This window comes from Macaca fascicularis, chromosome 6 (genome assembly GCF_037993035.2).
Source record: "Macaca fascicularis isolate 582-1 chromosome 6, T2T-MFA8v1.1".
In the NCBI taxonomy this organism is placed as follows: Eukaryota; Metazoa; Chordata; class Mammalia; order Primates; family Cercopithecidae; genus Macaca; species Macaca fascicularis.
In genome coordinates this window covers 186,778,418-186,796,131 of record NC_088380.1, presented here as the reverse complement: position 1 = coordinate 186,796,131, position 17,714 = coordinate 186,778,418, and the positions used below count along the sequence as shown (strand labels likewise).

General features: G+C 54.3%; 1 protein-coding gene across 4 annotated transcripts in view; it reads left to right on the top strand.

The window, feature by feature from the left end:
* The first annotated feature begins 458 nt into the window (after positions 1 to 458).
* TBC1D9B (TBC1 domain family member 9B) overlaps positions 459 to 17,714 on the top strand; it is a 42,377-nt gene continuing 25,121 nt past the window's right edge. For all 4 annotated transcript variants that reach the window (XM_045395067.3, XM_045395066.3, XM_045395064.3 and 1 more), the window contains exons 1-7: positions 459 to 640; positions 3,424 to 3,534; positions 5,655 to 5,773; positions 8,441 to 8,669; positions 9,584 to 9,842; positions 11,439 to 11,646; positions 14,812 to 15,024. In XM_045395067.3, the coding sequence (XP_045251002.2) occupies positions 523 to 640; positions 3,424 to 3,534; positions 5,655 to 5,773; positions 8,441 to 8,669; positions 9,584 to 9,842; positions 11,439 to 11,646; positions 14,812 to 15,024 (1,257 nt within the window). In that variant the 5' untranslated portion in view covers positions 459 to 522. The remainder of the gene's footprint in view (positions 641 to 3,423; positions 3,535 to 5,654; positions 5,774 to 8,440; positions 8,670 to 9,583; positions 9,843 to 11,438; positions 11,647 to 14,811; positions 15,025 to 17,714) is intronic.

The following is a 17,714-nucleotide window of genomic DNA, read 5'->3' as shown; positions in this document are numbered from 1 at the left end:
TCGCGCCATTGCACTCCAGCCCGGGCGACAGAGCAAGCCTCTGCCAAAAAAAAAAAAAAAAGAAAAAAAAATTCTGAGAATTAGGAGGAACTGCAAACCCTTTTCCAGGCGCCCTTTGCAGTGCTAACACGCCCCGGGTTGCACGCAAAACCAGCCAAAAACAGCCAAACTGTGCTTCTTTATATCTATCTTTCACATTGCACAGCTTTCAAAACGCCAGAAGCCCTACTCTGCACAGCGGCTCCCCTGTCTGCGGACTGGGCCGTTCCGTTCTGGGTCCAGGCCGGAGGCCGGCGGCTGGACCGCTGCAGGAGGCCAGGCGGGCGCGCGCCCGAGGCCGGGGCGGAGGGGGCGGAGGGGGCGGTGCGGGCCGCGAGCCGGGTGCGTGAGCGCCACACGCCCGCCAGGGGGCGCCGCCCGCCCGGCCCCACCCCGGCCCGCTCTGCACGCTCCGCTCCGGGACGCCGACGGCGGCGGGCGCTTCCGCCTCGCGGGCCTCGGCCCGGCGCGAGCGGCACCGCGATGTGGCTGAGCCCGGAGGAGGTGCTGGTGGCCAATGCGCTGTGGGTGACGGAGCGGGCCAACCCCTTCTTCGTGCTGCAGCGGCGCCGGGGCCACGGCAAGGGCGGCGGCCTCACGGGTGAGAGGCGCGCGGGCGGCCAGGCCTAGGGACGCCGCGGCGGGGCTGGCGGCGGGCGGGTCCGGTTCCGGCCCGGCCTCTGCGCGTCGCGGCGGACACGCACGCCAGTGCGCGGCGGGGCGGGGGCTCGAGGCCGGGACCCGGGAGCCGGGCGCGGAGGGGCCGGGGCGGGGAGCGAGGGGCTGGCGGGAGGCGAGTGCGCCCTGGGCGGGCTCTCCTCAGGTCGGCGTGGGGCGGCCTCCGCCCGGTTTCGGCGCCCGCGAGCCCCGGGAGCCGTGTCGCTTCCCGGGATTCCACCGCCGAAAGTTAGCGAGGCCGCCCTGTCCTCATCCTCCACCTCAGTTTCCCCCGGTGCCTCTAAGGGGCCAAGTGACGCCAGCGCACGTTTTCTTGTGCCGTCTTCTTCATTCCCACCTCACCAGAGTATCGCCCTTTTAGCAAGATCGGAGGTCCCCGGAGCCGGCCGCACCCCATTCCCCAGCTCCTCCCCCGCCTTTCTGCTCCTGGCTGCTCTCAGCGCTGCCCACCCGAGGCTTTGGGTAGCAGCCCAGGGTGTTCCTGCCAGCTCGCCAAGGTGGCCCTGTGTGGGCCCGGGCGCCACCACCACGCAGGCTGAGGCCCTTGGAGTCGTGCGGCCTGTGGGATCCGGGGGAGGCTCACAGGCCCCTCCAGGCCCCTCCCTCCGCAGGGGTTGTCCCGGGCCCCTCGTGCTCCGGGGCCCGCGTCCCGCACTGCAGGAGCCCGGCTGGCCCAGGCTCAGTGCCTTTGCTCTTCGGGGCACCGATCGTTGCCCTGCAGGAATGCGGTCCCAGTGTTGCCAGGTCGTCCAGTTTATCAAGACCTTTTTCTGCGAATCATCCTGATTTTCAGTGTTAGCAGCTAATAGCCAGATGCAGACGGAGGCTTCTCCTGGGCCACACTTCTTCATATGGAAGAGACTGTGCTGTTCCCAGGAACACTCAGTGTTCCCTTCAGCTTCAGGCTCCCTCCCAGTGGGCCTCGAGGATCTCGGGCTCCTGTGCTGGACCCGCCTCCTAGATCCAGCTGTTCAGTGGGAGTTAGTTGGCAGCCCTTGTGGCCAACCTCAAAGCTACTGCAAGCCCGTTGAAGAAGGCAAGGGACCGGCACCTTTCCTTCCGCCAGCGTGCCCGTGTGTCATACTCGCCGGTGTACTGGGAGCACTCGCGCTGTGCTTGGCAGGCTTCCGCAGGTCATCTCATTGGACGGGCGGGTGCAGGTGCAGCCCGGCCTCAGTACACCTCCTTCCTGCGGGCTCTTCTCCTTTCCACCTCACTCTCCGTGTCCCCTGGGACCATTCTGTGAACCCTCTCCCCACTGCTGGGTTTGGTGTGTCCTGCTGTGCCCTCTGACAGGGCCTTCCTTGTGCCATCATGGGCATTGTGGCCTCCGAGTACTGTCCTCCCTGAAGAGGAGGGGACGGTGATTTGGTTTTATTCAAGCCATCTATTAAAAACATGCCAACCTAGACTTTTCATTAAAGAATCTGAATAGCTAGCTTGGCCAACATAGCAAAACCCCGTCTCTACTAAAAATACAAAATTTAGCCGGGCATGGTGGCATGCGCCTGTAATCCCAGCTCCTCAGGAGGGTAAGACAGGAGAATCGCTTGAACCCAGGAGGTGGAGGTTGCAGTGAGCTGAGATGGCGCCATTGCATTCCAGCTTGGGCGACAGAGCGAGACTCTATCTCAAAAAAATGTTAATGAACTGTGAAGCAAAAGTGTTAAAATTGAGTAATAGCAATAAAAATGGTTCTGACATCAACAGGAAAACTGGTAACAAAATATTTTCAGATAGTGTCAAAAGCAGCACTTAGTTAAAAGGAAGAAAAAATTTCAAATAACAACGAACAGGTTTTTAGATTGCTTGATAATTCAATTAGTGAATCAAACGACGGTAAAAAACTATATTTCCTGCTGATTTGTCACTGCAAATAGTGGCACTGACAAAGATAGCATTACCAAAAAAATAAAATCTAAAAACAAAGATAGCATTGCCACAAACTGGTTAATGTGTGTCATCTATCAAATGGGTGTATGTGAGAAGAAAAACTTGAAATGCCGTAAAATGTTTCAGTTCAGAAATGAAAACACTTTTATCAGTATTTTCCTAAATTTCAGAATTCTAAGAATTGACATCTTCAGTTATGAGTTTTGAGGCTAAAAGAAACTTCCTTAAACGGTCGGTAATAAAAATCAGTGAGTCATGGCAAAGGGAAGACATTATCTTTCTGTTCTTGATACGGAAAATGATGTTGCAGAATCATTGTCCTGTGAAGAAGCGATGAGTACACGACCAAACACGCCTGAAAGTCTTATTTCTGGGGGTGTGTCTGGCAGTTAACCATCGTGTTGGTTTTCTGGATTTTGTGATATTTGTGATATTGTTCTTTTTTAGCTTTAATGTGTAACGCAGTCTAAAGCAATACTTGTTTTGTAGTCTAATTTGGTATACTTAAAGAGGGCTTCTCAGAATTGTTTAAGCTCTGACCCCATGAAACTTGCCTCTGCCTCCGCCTGCAAGCGTTTCTGAGTCAGGAGAAGCAGCAGATGCTTCCAGGAAGAAGCAGAAGGGGATTTTTTTGTTTGGGATCAGACGCTGGCTGAAGGCCTTTGACCGCGGGGATAATTCAGGACGTTTCCCTCGTTGGGCTGGACCCTTTGGGTAGCGCCACCATCGTTTCTGCCTCCGGCCAGACTCAGCCTTCAGGGGCCTCAGTCCGGCCCTCCCCTCACCCACCATGTCTGTCTGCCCTGTTCCCAGGTCTTCTCGTGGGCACCCTGGACGTGGTGCTGGACTCCAGTGCCCGCGTGGCCCCTTACCGCATCCTGCACCAGACCCAGGACTCCCAGGTCTACTGGACAGTGGCGTGTGGTAGGTGCCCTGAGTGGTGAGGGGTGCTGGGCAGGGCCTGCCCTGGAAGAGCCGTTGCCAAGAGGAAGGGGTGTGTAGCCCACATGCCTGGGCGGTGTTCCCTGCTGACAGCACAGTCCAAGGCTGCAAGAGGGAAGTGGAGGCGGCTTCGCTTCCATCTTAGAAAGGCAGCTCCACTGGTCATGGGGACAGAGTAGGAGAGGACAGCCCCATGGAGCCCCGCGTACCTCTGGGGGTGCAAGCATGGGGCTAGCCAATGTCCACGTTCTCATGCCACCTTTTCTCAAGGTAGATATAGCTGGCCTCATTCAAAGACTCCATATTTGCAAATTGGCCTACTCAATAAAATGTATTTGCAATCCCCACATCAATACTTCCAGTGATTTTGTGGTCATTTGGAGACATGGACATGTGTACATTCAAAGCAGTGAAAAATTTGAGTCACCTGATGCCCATGTCCCCGGCGGAGGCAGAACAGGGCGACACTCTGCCTTCTTGATTCAGCTGTCACACCGCACTCGTGTGTCTTGTTCACGGTCTCTGCAGTGCCGTGTTTTCCCGTGTTTGTGCTCATTGCTGTTGACTTGGCTGTTTAAAATGTCTTCTGAGCATAGCGCTGAGGCGCTCTTGTCCGTAAGAGCAAGAAGCCTGCGTTGTGCCTTGTGCGTTACAGCAGCTTCGTTCAGGCGTGAGTGACAGTGCTGCTGGCCATGAGCTCAATGCCAGTCAGGGGCACGTATTAATAAGGCCTCTTTAAACAGAAACACGTGTAAACAGTTACGTATCGGTCAGTTGAGAAAAGTGTGATTAGAGGCTCGAGGAACCGAACCCTGTGTTCCCCCGGAGTACTGGTTCAGGATTCGCTAACTCACTGATCGCGGCCACCTTACAGAATCTAACCACCCGAAAAACGAGGATCCGCTGTGTCTTGGCTGAGGCTCTCTGCGTGCCTGGTGGATGGGCCTCCTGTCCTACCTCCGGGCAGCTGAGAACGATTCAGGGTGTCATTCACTCCTCATCCTTGTGTTCGTTCAGCAGAGGCAAAACCCCAGAAACGGGTGCTGGGGATGGGGGAGCCAGGCTCGGCAGAGATCTCCCCTCATCTCTTTGCGCTTCCCCTTGGGGCTTCTTCCCCGATTCTTTGATGGGAGCAAACAGTTCTTCCGGCCTTTAAAAGTGGCATCGTGCTGCCTTCTCTACATTTTTGTTTTGTGTGTTGTTTTTTTTGAGACGAGATCTCACTTTGTCACTCAGGCTGCACTGCAGCCTCCGCCTCCCAGGCTCAAACAATCCTCCCACCTCAGCATCGTGAGTGGATGGGACCACAGACACGTGCCACTATGCCCAGCTAATTTTTTTTTGTATTTTTGGTTTCGCCATGCTGCCCAGGCTGGTCTCGAACTCCTGGGCTCAAATGATCCTCCTGCCTCAGCCTCCCAAAGTGCTGGGATTACAGGCATGAGCCACAGCACCCAGATTTTCTCTACATTTTTAAAAATTTCCATTGGGCCTATGGAGGACAGAGCCCCCCCTCCCTCCTAGGTGGGGCAGACACTAGGTAGGAAGGTGGCCAGGACAAACTGAAGAGAGGGACTTTAGCTACTTGTCTGCCCAGCAGGAGCCTAGCTAGCCAGGGACCTGGAGTCTTGTAGGAAGCTCCAGCTGCTATCCGTGGATACCTAGATTCTCAGGAAAGAGCTGGACTCATTTATACAAAGTATGGCTGTGTCTGATTAGTCACATACATAGCAAAGGCCACATTAAGTTCTTTCAACTTGAGGAAAGTATAAGTTAGCAAGCTTGCAGGCACATAGACTGTTTCTAGGACACATAGGAGACTTAGTGACTCTCCCTGTTGGCTTCAGGGACAGGTGGAAATGTTCACTGACACAACTGTGATTCAGCCTGGACGTTTAATTTTTTGTTTTTTACCAGGACCATTTATTACTTTCTTCATGCACATATTCATCAGTTTAAGAGAGAAAAGAGGAAGCAGCTTGAAGATTCTCGTCACTTGGATTTAGCTAATTAGGTTGCCCACTTTCATCTCGCTTCTTTGAATGTGTGTTTAGGACCCGGTGAATTTATGATTTTTCTTTTACTTCACCAACCTCTTCTAGGTTCTTCCCGCAAAGAGATCACAAAACACTGGGAATGGCTGGAAAATAACTTGCTCCAGACACTGTCCATCTTCGACAGTGAGGAAGATATCACCACCTTCGTCAAGGGCAAGATACACGTAAGGTTTACTCGCCACTCCCTGTTCTCACCCTTCCCTGGCTGGCAGTGTTCTCGTGTATTATCCTATTTAATCTTCACGATGTAGGGTGCGTCCTCATTTTACAAAGGTGGAGACTGAAGTGTCAGTGCTCTTTCTCTTGGAGTTGAGAGGGGCAGAGGAACTCATGACCCAGGAAAACCCCTTCTTACCCTGGCTGGGCACTGGAGGCTGCTGAAGCCTAGTGCGGGGTTTCCATTCCTACCCGGGTGCCTTGGAAAGCGTGTGCAGATAGACAGTTCTGTTTGCCAGAGGAGATGCAGGAAACAATAGGATATTTTGAGTTATTTTTTATTATAAAACTAACGTTATTTTAAAAGGCACATGCCCTTTACCCCAAAATTCCAATCCTTGGAGTTTCCCCTACAGTATATTCATATATGCAGAATATACAGTTTCAAGGGCCAGGTGCAGTGGCTCACACCTGTAATCCCAGCACTTTGGGAGGCAAGGCAGGAGGATCCTTTGAGCCCAGGAGTTTGAGACCAGCCTGGCCAACATAGCGAGACCTTGTCTTTAAAAAATATATATGTATATATTTGCATATGCATGTATGTATAAATAATATATGTATACACATATATATGTTATATATATAAACACACAGTTTAATATGTCTCCCACCAGACTGTGTGTATTAGCAGAAAAACTGGAAACAGTGCCTCCCGGTCCCATGATAAGGGAGGAAAGCAGCTGTTCTCTCTTCTGCAACATGAGAATAATAATAGGTGCTGTGGCATTGACTGAGCATACACAAAGTGTGTACATACGCTGTGCTAAGTGCTGCATGTTCAGGGGACTTGTTAAGTCATGTATGCTATACTTAGTGCAATATTTTGCTGCCATCAAAACAATGGTTATGAAAATTGTAGCAGTGTGTAAAAACTCATGGTGATCTCTAGGTTGTTTCCTCTTTGGGGATAATTAACAGGATAATGAGCATTTATCTGAATGTATGTGTCTTTTTTTTTTTTTTTTTTTTGAGCCAGAGTCTCACTCTGTTACCTAGGAAGGAGTACAGTGGCACAATCTCAGCGCACTGCAACCTCTACCCCCTAGGTTCAAACGAATCTCCTGCCTCAGCCTCCCAAGTAGCTGGGATTACAGGCACGCACCACTATGCTCAGCTAATTTATGTATTTTTAGTAGAGACGGGGTGGGTGGTCGGGTACAGTGGCTCACACCTGTAATCCTAGCGCTTTGGGATGCCAAGGCAGGCAGATCAGCTGAGGTCAGGAGTTCGAGAGCAACCTGGCCAACGTGGCAAAACCCCATCTCTACTAAAAATACAAAAATTAGCCAGGCATGGTGGCGTGCGCCTGTAATCCCAGCTACTCAAGAGGCTGAGACAGGAGAATTGCTTGAACCCAGGAGATACAGGTTTCAGTGAGCTGAGATGGCACCACTACACTCCAGCCTGGGCGACAGAGCGAGACTCCTTGTCAGAAAGAAAAAAAAAAAAGGCCGGGCGCGGTGGCTCATGCCTGTAATCCCAGCACTTTGGGAGGCTGAGGCGGGTGGATCACGAGGTCAGGAGATCGAGACCATCCTGGCTAACACAGTGAAACCCCGTCTCTACTAAAAATACCAAAAAAACTAGCCAGGCGTGGTGGCGGGTGCCTGTAGTTCCAGCTACTCAGGAGGCTGAGGCAGGAGAATGGTGTGAACCCGGGAGGCAGAGCTTGCAGTGAGCCGAGATCGTGCCATTGCCCTCCAGCCTGGGCGACAGAGTGAGACTCCGTCTCAAAAGAAAAAAAGGAGTAGAGATGGGATTTTGCCATGTTGGCCAGGCTGGTCTCAAACTCCTGACCTCAAGTGATCCACCCACCTTGGCCTGCCAAAGTTCTGGGGTTACAGGTGTCAGTCACCGCACCTGGCCTGAATGTATATGTCTTGTTCTTTCTGTTAGGTTATTTCCTTAAGTTAGAGTCATTGGAAGGCTCTTACTAGGTCAAAGTCGTGTGGTACAAAGTTGCTTTGGGCAGGCCCTTGTGAATTCCTGATACCAGAACTTCCCATGCCTGGACAGACATTACCAAGTTTCTCAGCTCTTTTCGGTGCACTTAGGGGTTCAAGTTGAGACCTCGTTGCCTCTGTCTCCAGGAAAACAGGTGGAGAGAGTAGAAGCAAACCTTTACTCTCTGGTGAGCAATTGGGCGGTGATAATAATAGTAGTTGTGGCATTATTCACTGCCTCCTATATGCCAGGCCCAAAAAACGCATCAGCAGAAAAAACTCTAAATGACTCATAGGCCAAGGAAGAAATGGAAATTAGAAAATATTTAGAATTGAGGCAGGAGGATGGCTTCAGCTGTTGGGTTGAGGCTGCACTCCAGCTTGGGTGACAGTGAGACCCTGTCTTAATTTTTTTTTTAAGTCTCTGCTCACAGCTGGTGATGACAGTAGTTCAGGGAGTTGCAGGAGCTTTATCTGGAGAGTCACACAGGCAGCATCTGTCATCCATGTACCTTGACTGCAACCCAGCAAGAGCCGCTGACTGCTCCCACCTGTGCCTGTAGCCCTTAGACCAAGGTCCATGAGTCCTGGGTTCCCTGGGCCTCTCTGCTCCACGCTGCGACCTGTCCAGGACTGTGCAGGGCAAGCCCTAGTCCTCTTGTCTTCCTCCAGGGCATCATCGCAGAGGAGAACAAGAACTTGCAGCCCCAGGGAGACGAGGACCCCGGGAAGTTCAAGGAGGCCGAGCTGAAGATGCGGAAGCAGTTTGGGATGCCTGAGGGCGAGAAGCTGGTGAATTACTACTCCTGCAGCTACTGGAAGGGCCGCGTGCCCCGGCAGGGCTGGCTCTACCTGACCGTCAACCACCTGTGCTTCTACTCCTTCCTGCTGGGGAAGGAAGGTGAGCCAGCCCCTCAGTGTGCCCCAGCCCCCACACCCTCAGCCCCTCCCTGCCCTCAGCCTCCAGATTCTCCATCCCCACATGGCCACCAGAGGGATCTCCCTGAAGCCCAAATGCCACCTTCGCAGCCCAGGGTGGGACTGTCCAGCCTTGGCCAGGCGTCCACCTGCTCCCAGCCGGCTTTTACCGTGCCCACCCCTCGCTAGTAGGGTTCTCCACATGGTGACTCCACATGCCTGCCCTGCCCTCTTCTGCTGAGCTGGTGCATTCGGGCACACGTCTGCCCCGAATTCCTGGGATTCCATGCCATGCAGTGCCTTGGGTGTGTGCCACAGCCCTCATCTACTGCAGGTCCGTCTCTGCAGACACCCCGGCCACAGGATGCCAGCCTGGTTCCCCAGCAGCTCCAGAAAGAGCCCCCAAGGTCTTAGCCATCCCCAAGCCCACCACGCCCTCCTCCCTCCTCGTCTCCCTCAGCCCACAGCCTCCCTGTGTCCCCTCCTGCCCTTGCCACTTACCTGTCACAGCCAGGTGGCCAGTCACCTCCCGTCAGCAGGGGCTGGGTCCTGCTCTGTGTTGGCCATGCTGTGCTGTGACTGTTCACACATCACTGCGCTCCCACTTAGGGGAGCTGCGGGGTGGGTCTTGGTGGTTCACCTCCGCACATTCGTTCCTTTCCCCTTCAGCCACTGGTGGGGCAGACACCGTGTGTGGTTGGTCTGAAAGGCAGTAGACACCTCAGTGGCCTGGTCCCTTCACATGGAGGGCATGACCCAGCCCAGCCAGGCCTGGGCATGCAGGAAGTGCTGCCCCCAGAGAGCAGTTCCCTAGGGTGGGTCTGGGGTACAGATGGGCATCAGGAGCCTCACCCTGCCAGGCCCTGACCCGCGGTGTGTCTGTCCCTGTGGGCACAGTGAGCCTCGTGGTGCAGTGGGTGGACATAACGCGTCTGGAGAAGAACGCAACCCTGCTCTTCCCCGAGAGCATCCGTGTGGACACTCGCGACCAGGAGCTCTTCTTCTCCATGTTCCTCAACATCGGCGAGACCTTCAAGCTCATGGAGCAGTTGGCCAACCTGGCCATGCGGCAGCTGCTGGACAGTGAGGGCTTCCTGGAGGACAAGGTCCTGCCCAGGCCTGTCCGGCCACACAGGAACATCTCAGCCCTGAAGCGGTGCGTTGCCCTCCAGGGCTGGGGTGGGCTCATGTGAGCCAGGTTTACTGACCTTGGCTGGGACCTGCCTGGTCCGAGTGTGTAGACCTGGAGAGGGTGTCCACATTTACCCCTCATGGGCTCCCCACTTGGGACGGAAGCCAGGTAAACAGATCATTGCAGTACCGTGTGGAGAGGCAGCAGGAGATAGCAGTGATGTCCTGACCACTAACGGGGAGGAGGCTTTTCACACTTTACTCCTCTTGGCCCTACGATGGGAAGGGTCTCTTACCATCCCTAGGTATCAGACAAGGAAGCTGAGGCACGGAGAGGTCAAGTAAGTTGCCTGAAGTCCTCAGTGAGCAGTGGAGCCAGGATCTAGCCACCTCAGCCGGGGTGCTCTGACGCCCCCAGAAAGGCTTTGGTGAATCTGGGCTCAAGTGCACGGCCTCCGTCCCACCGTGATTGATAGCTCTCCTGTATATCCTGAGACTCTGGCCAGAGGACCCTCCCAGCCATGGGACCCCAGGGGTCCTGAGTTTGATGTGGAAGCAGACCTCTGGGTCTGAAGCCAGCCAAGGAGCTGGGCCATGTGTGGGTCTGAGTCCCTGCTGCCCTGTCCAGAGGACTGATGGATAGGAACGCATCATAGCAGCCGGCCCTCCCGGGCTGCTTATGTTTGAGCTTCTAGGTTGTAGCTTATGGGAAACTCAAGAGGCTGGCCAAGATCTCTGAGGTTCCCTGGGTCCCACAGCCAACCTGAGCACAGCCAGATTCACACCCATGTGTTCAGCAACCTCATTCCAACCAGGCCATTTCCTGCATTGCACCCACAGACTATGGTCTAGGCCCAAACTCTGTGGTCCACCCCCAGAAGCAGAAGATTGTGCCAGCATGTTGCCCTTAGGGTGTGGGTGCTGGTTGGCCGTGGGACCTTTTGGAAAGAACAGTAGAGGTGGAGCATGGCCATGCTGGCACTGCCGGCGAGGGTGCAGCCAGGCCCTGCTTAGGCCACGGCAGCCCAGGCCAGGCAGGAGGCTCCTTTGGGGCTGGGAGGGTTTGTGTGAACAGAGCCACCGAAGGGGTGGGGCCCCGGGCCAGGCCACTGTCACAGCCATGAGATACACAGGTGTGCGCGTCTGTTAGCAGCCACATGCTTTAGTTTTAGCTCCACACTTCCCTGTGGGGAACTCCTCACCTAGGCTTCAAGGTGAAACCTGGGGTTAGGCCTGCCCAGGGTGGAAGAGCTGCCCGGAGCCGTCCGTCCGAGTGGGACCAGTGCAGACGCTCTGGGCTCTGCCTGCCCTTCAGTACCGAGGGATGGGTTGCACATTGCCCAGGCCAGCGTCTAGGTGTCCTTTTCAAAGCAGTCTCAGGATACATTGCTTGCTGGCCACTTCTCCGCTGGTTGTGTGACTGTCCCACCTTCTGCCTGGTGACTCATCGTGCATCTTCTATTGAACTCTCAGGTCCCTGAGCGGGACTTCCTCCAGGGAGAGCCCCAGGGATCCTGAATCTGATGTGGAAACAGGCCTGGGGAGGCCCCAGGCTTCCTTGAGAGTGTGCTGGTCCTGACTTTGTCCCCTTTCCTCCTGTCCTCCCACCTTGTTTCCCCAGAGACCTGGACGCCCGAGCCAAGAATGAGTGCTACCGAGCCACGTTCCGGCTACCCAGGGATGAGCGGCTGGACGGCCACACGAGCTGCACCCTGTGGACACCTTTCAACAAGCTGCACATCCCTGGCCAGATGTTCATCTCCAACAACTACATCTGCTTCGCCAGCAAGGAGGAGGACGCGTGCCACCTCATCATACCCCTGAGGGAGGTCGGCATCCCCTAATTGAGAGGCCAGGGCCTTTCTATCCCTGAGGGGTCAGTCAGCTCAGGGACCAGCCTGTCCTGCTCTGCCCTGGCTTACTGGGGGGCATCTGGGAGGAGGCCCTAGCCCAGACAGCCACATGTCACTCAGTGATGGGACAGGTGGAGGATGTAGGCCGAGTGAGCCCCTCCACAAGCACCTGCCCTGTGGGGGAGGCAGGTGACATGGTGGGGGCACACTGCTTGCCCTCCCGGGTACTTGCATGAGTTTCCGTCAGGCTTGCCTTCTGGGCCCTGCAGTTGAATTTTGGCAAAGCACTGCTCTGTGGCTGGGCTTAAAGGACCCTGTTCCTGCACCGGTCCCACATGTCATTCTCAGAGGCCACCTCACCAGTCCTCTCTGGACACACCACGTTGGCTGTGGCTCAGGCTCCAGCAGGCCATCAGAGGTCGGCTCTCCCCTGTGGGGCGGCATTGGCTCTCACTTGCTCCTTCTTGGGTTTCTTGGGCCTCCACAGTGACCCTGGTGGGAATAAGGCCATCTGTCCTGCACTACAGTGAAGGGTGTGGAGCAAGGATAGGGCACCTTGCCCAAATAGAAGACATGAGACTGAGTCAGGACAGGTCCCAAGGACTCCTTTTCCTTGTGGCCAAGCAGGGCACTGACTGTTGAATTATAAGAAGAAGCAAGTGAGATTCTTTTATTTTTATTTATGTATTTATTTATTTTTGAGATGGAGTCTTGCTCTGTTGCCCAGGCTGGAGTGCAGTGGTGTGATCTCTGCTCACTGTTCATGCCATTCTCCTACCTCAGCCTCCCGAGTAGCTGGGACTACAGGCATCTGCCACCATGCCCGGCTAATTTTTTGGATTTTTAGTAGAGACGGGGTTTCACTGTGTTAGCCAGGATGGTCTTGATCTCCTGACCTTGTGATCCGCCCACCTCGGCCTCCCAAAGTGCTGGGATTACAGACATGAGCCACCGCGCCCAGCTGAGATTCTTAAAGACTTTCTTGCCATTTGCACAAATCCCTCAAGGTGTAGCTGTAGCTGAGAATAGGTGTGGGAGAGTTGTTGCCTCAGTTTCCCCAAGAGAAGTCAGAGGGAAGGAACTCAGAAGAGCCACAGCTCCAAAAGCTCCAGGTTGAGAGGCTCAGGTGTTACCCGGACCCCACATTCTATTAGCACTAGGGCCCTGTGGATCTGTCCCGGGCACTGTACTGACCTGGCCCCTGGGCCTAGGGGTCTTCCTGACACCTGAAGCTCCATCTGAATTTCTCTTGCCGGGCCCTTGACATCTCAGATGGTAGAACCCTGGTGGAGCTCGGGGAACAGGACCGGCCCACACTGGAGGGCTCGGGGAGCAGGACCGGCCCACACTGGAGGGCTCGGGGAGCAGGACCGGCCCACACTGGAGGGCTCGGGGAGCAGGACCGGCCCACACTGGAGGGCTCGGGGAGCAGGACCGGCCCACACTGGAGGGCTTGGGGAGCAGGACCGGCCCATACCGGAGGGCTCAGGGAGCAGGACTGGCCCACACTGGAGGGCTGAGTTTGCTCTGGTGATGAACCCTGCAGCTGGTCAGGGTGGAGGCGGCCAATGCCAACCCCTCAACACACCCGCTCCTCCACGTTCCCACCTGCAGGCTCCTGCACACGCAGCACACTCTGCTGTGGGTGTAGTGGGCTCTTGAATTTCACTCCCAACCACGCCCTTCCGTACTTCCCTTGGGAAGTGACCCCTCTTCCACCCTTTGTCCAGGTAGAAACCACGTATCAGCCTAGATTCCAACCTCTCCCTTCTCCCTCTGTCCTACCTACAGCATGTCTTGCCAGCTCACCCCTCAGAGCTCAGCCCTTTCTCTCCATGGCTGCCACCTAAGACACTGTCATCTGCTCTAGCCACTCCCTAACCACACTTAACCCCCACCTCTGCTTTGTTTTTTTGTTTTTGTTTTTTTTGGAGACAGGGTCTCACTCTTGCCTAGGCAGGAATGCAGTGGTGTGATCATGGCTCACTGCAGCCTCGATCTCCCGGGCTTAAGTGATTCTCCCACCTCAACCTCCCAAGTAGCTGGGACAACAGATGTGTGCCACCACACCTAGCTGTTGTTTTTTTTTTTTTTTTTAACAGAGACAGGGGTTCGTCTTGTTGCCCAGGCTGGTCTCAAACTTTTGGATTCAAGTAATCCTTCCTCCTCAGCCTTCCAAAGTGTTGGAATTACAGGCAAGAGCTACCACACCTGGCCCAACACACTTAGCCCCTTTACAACACATCCTCCCACAGCAACCAGCAAAATTTGAAATGTCAGTCAGAGCACGTTGGCAACCTGCTTAGAGTCGTCTAGTGTCTTCTCCCACCTGCCTCCTGTGACCTGTGAGGCCTTCTGTGTGCCTCTGCCCTGGCACACCCCGTGTATATGCTCACACACAGACATAAAAAGTGCACACACACTCCCCACTGCGTCCCCAGTCATGCTGTCCTGGCTTCTCTGGCCTTCTCTTCCTCCCTCAGGCAGTCCCACCCCGCTCTGCAGGGTGACTGCTGTGCCCCTGCCCATCTCTTCCCCAGCACTCACCTGGCTGGACCAGGTCTTAGCTCAGTGGCCGCCTCCCCTGGGGCCACCCAGCCTTCCCCCTTCCCAGCACTCACCCCTGCTGACTGTGCTCAGCTGGTGCATCCCTTGTCCGTCTCCCTGCCAGGCCTGGGGCTCTGCAGAGGTGCCCGCTGAAAGTCTGTCCTGTGCCCTCCACACCTCAGAAGGGTTCAGAGCCAAGCTCCAGGACCCCTGCTATCAAAAAGTGTTCCCTAGGAACAAGTGCAGGGGACAGTCCTGCAAGCAAGGGACCGCTTGCCCTGCTTTAGGACAGCCTTCTGAGAGCCGGTGAAGGCCAGCAGCTGGGCTGAACACTTCACGTCATCATCCTCAGAACCGCCCTGCTCGGCCAATGTGCTCACCCCCATCGACAGGAAAAACAGGACCTTACAGGCACAGGCAGCTTGGTCGGGGTTATGTGCAGCGGGTGGCAGAGTCAGAATATGAGGGCAGTCGGGCCACTCACTGCATTGTGCCCAGGAGGGGACAGCTGCATGACAGTCTGTCATTCACAAAGCATGCCCAGCGGCAGGACCTGAGATGCAGACACCAAAAAGAGTTCTTCCACCTTCTCAGGTGACCATTGTCGAAAAAGCCGACAGCTCCAGCGTGCTGCCCAGCCCCCTGTCCATCAGCACCAAAAGCAAAATGACATTCTTGTTTGCCAACCTGAAAGACCGTGATTTCTTGGTTCAGAGGATCTCTGACTTCCTCCAGAAAACGCCATCCAAGCAGCCAGGCAGTATCGTTGGGAGCAGGAAAGCCAGCGTTGTGGACACTAACACAGAGGTGAGAAGCCCCTTGGGAGCAACAGGGTCAGGAAGAGCCAGGGCATGCATCAGCCTCCCTGCTGGAGCCTGACCCCATGGTGCCTGCTGTGGGCCTCCGCCTAGGGGCTGATGTGTCGGAGCTGGCAGGAGACCCCTAGCCCAGACCCACACTGCCCAGCAACATCACAGCCTCTCTGCTCCCCTAGCCACACACCCTGATACTCCTCACTCCTGCTGGGCCCAGTGCCCATGAGGAACCCTCTCTGGCCGTCCTTTCTGCATTGCTGCTGCGCTGAGAGCAAAGCCACACTGTGGAGGCCTGTATACTTCGGCTTTGTGCTCACGGCCTTCCCTGCCAGGCTTTCAGTCTGAAGTTCTTGCCGGTAGAACTGCAGTATCACGATCGTACCAGCCAACTTAACAGTAATTCCTTAATATCATCAAATACTGTATTCACACTTCCCCGTGTACTTTTCACGGTTTGATTATTTGAACTGAGACACACAAAAGTCACACATGTCACTGTTGATTGATAGGTCTCTTAAATCCCTTTAATCTATGGGCTTCTGTTCCACCTAGTTCTTGTTTATTCTTCCACAGTATTTTGTTGAAGGAATCGGCGACTTGTGTAGTCTCTCATTGTCTGATTTTGTTGATTGCATCCACTGCAGGCGTTTAGCAAGCTCCTGTGTCCCCTGTTTCCTTTAAGTTGGTTGAGCAGTGAGACCGAGAGCCATGATCACATTCAGGCTCAGCTGATTTTGGTTCTGGCAAGTTTGCCTGTGGGCAGGCTCAAGGTGCTGTTTACTTCCAACAAGAGATGTCGGGTGACCGGCCACCTCTCCATCTCCGTGCTACTGTCTGTCATTGAGAATATGCTTGGATGCAGCGGCCAGCGGCACGCTCATTCCATTCCTCCTTTCGTCTGGGAGCTGAAATTCTCCCAAAGAGGGAAGCCGACCCCAGGCACGGTTCATAGAGGAAAGGCAGAGTACATCTTTTACTCTTCCTTCTTACTTTCCAGTTGTCAAAATAATGATGAGTTGGTTTTCTAGTGTCTTCCATGTGTGACCAGTGAGTTTTTTGGCTTACTTTTTATTGTAATTATGAACATATGGATTTAAGCAACTTGATGTGTGTCTTTCCACTGGAATCACTATGCTTATTCTCTGTGTGGCCAGAGGGGCTCATCTGGGCTGGCCCTGAGAGTCCCTGGGCACAACACTGGTCGTCTTTGATTCCTTGCTTTCTGGTGTGACAAGATGGATGTGCTGCTGCCGTCGTTGAGTCTGAATTTGCAAAAACATTTGGCCATTAGAAGAGTCCATATATAAATTCACAGATCCAGTTTCTCTGGAAAAATCAGTGCCCAGCCCTGCAGGCCCCATCTCATTGGGCAGCAGGCATGGGAGCTGTGGGTGCACGTGTCCTCAGTGCTTTAGAACCGTGTGTGGTCTGGCCCAGGCAGGCCTTTACATTGTCCGCCCCAATAATAGATGCTAAATAAATTACTACATAGATGAGTGGGTGGGAAGGGGTGGGCAGAATCAGTGTGGATTGGAGATACTAAGAAAGGTGTGGAGGAGGTTGGGCTTCATCTGGGATTTCAAGAAAGAGTGAAGTTGGATTGAGTGGCGGGGCAGTGAACAGGGTGGTCAAGCCTCCTCTGCCTCCATGAGGCCCCACACTTCCTGAAAGCTGAGTAAGCACCACTCATGGCCCCTCCCAGGCACTCGGCTTCATGTATGCAAACACATTTTATTGCATTCCTATTAGGTGCCAGCTGCTATTCTAGGCCCCAGGAGTAGAACAGTGAACACATCGGACAGGGTGCATGTTCACTTAGAGCTAATATTCCAGTGAGGGAGACAGTAAGCAAATAAACATACAATATGTCAGGCAGTGATAAGGGCTATGGGTTGAAATAAAGCAGGATGAGGAGATGAGGAGTGCCAGAGGAAAGAAGGGGGCTCCATTTTCTCTCTGTTCCTCGTGGGTGACCTCTCTGATCAGGCAGCACTGAAGGAGAAACTTGAAAGAAGCAGAGGAACCAGCCATAGTGCGTCTGGGGCAGAGTGTTGGAGGCAGAGAGCACAGCAAGCTGGGAGACAGGATTGGGCGTGGCACGGGCTCCTGGGACCAGGGCTTAGGAGACTGACCAGGTGTAGGCAGTGAGACCAGAGAGGTGGCAGAAGGCCAAGTCACCGAAAGCCCGTAGACCCTGTGAGTGCTGCAGCTTTGACCCTAGGTGAGATGAGAAACCAGTGAAGAGTCATGACCAGAGGAGGGCAGGACCTGTTTACCTGTTAATGGGGTTACTGAGGCCGCCCATGTTGACAGTGGATTAGAGGTGCCCCATGTAGTACAGCAGCCACGTGTGGCCATGGAGCACTGGAAACCCAGCAGGTCCCAGCGGAAATGTATGGTAAGTGTTCACTATACGTGGGTTTTAGAGACTTAGTATGAAAAGAAAAACATAAAATATCTCCCTTTTTTTTTTTTTTTTGAGAGACAGAGTTTTGCTCTGTCACCCAGGCTGGAGTGCAGTGGGGCACTTTTGGCTCACTGCAACCTTTGCCTCCCAAGTTCAAGTGATTCTCCTGCCTCAGCCTCCCGAGTAGCTGGGATTACAGGCATCCACCACCATGCCCAACTAATTTTGTATTTTTAGTAGAGATGGGTTTTCGCCATGTTGGCCAGATAGGTCTC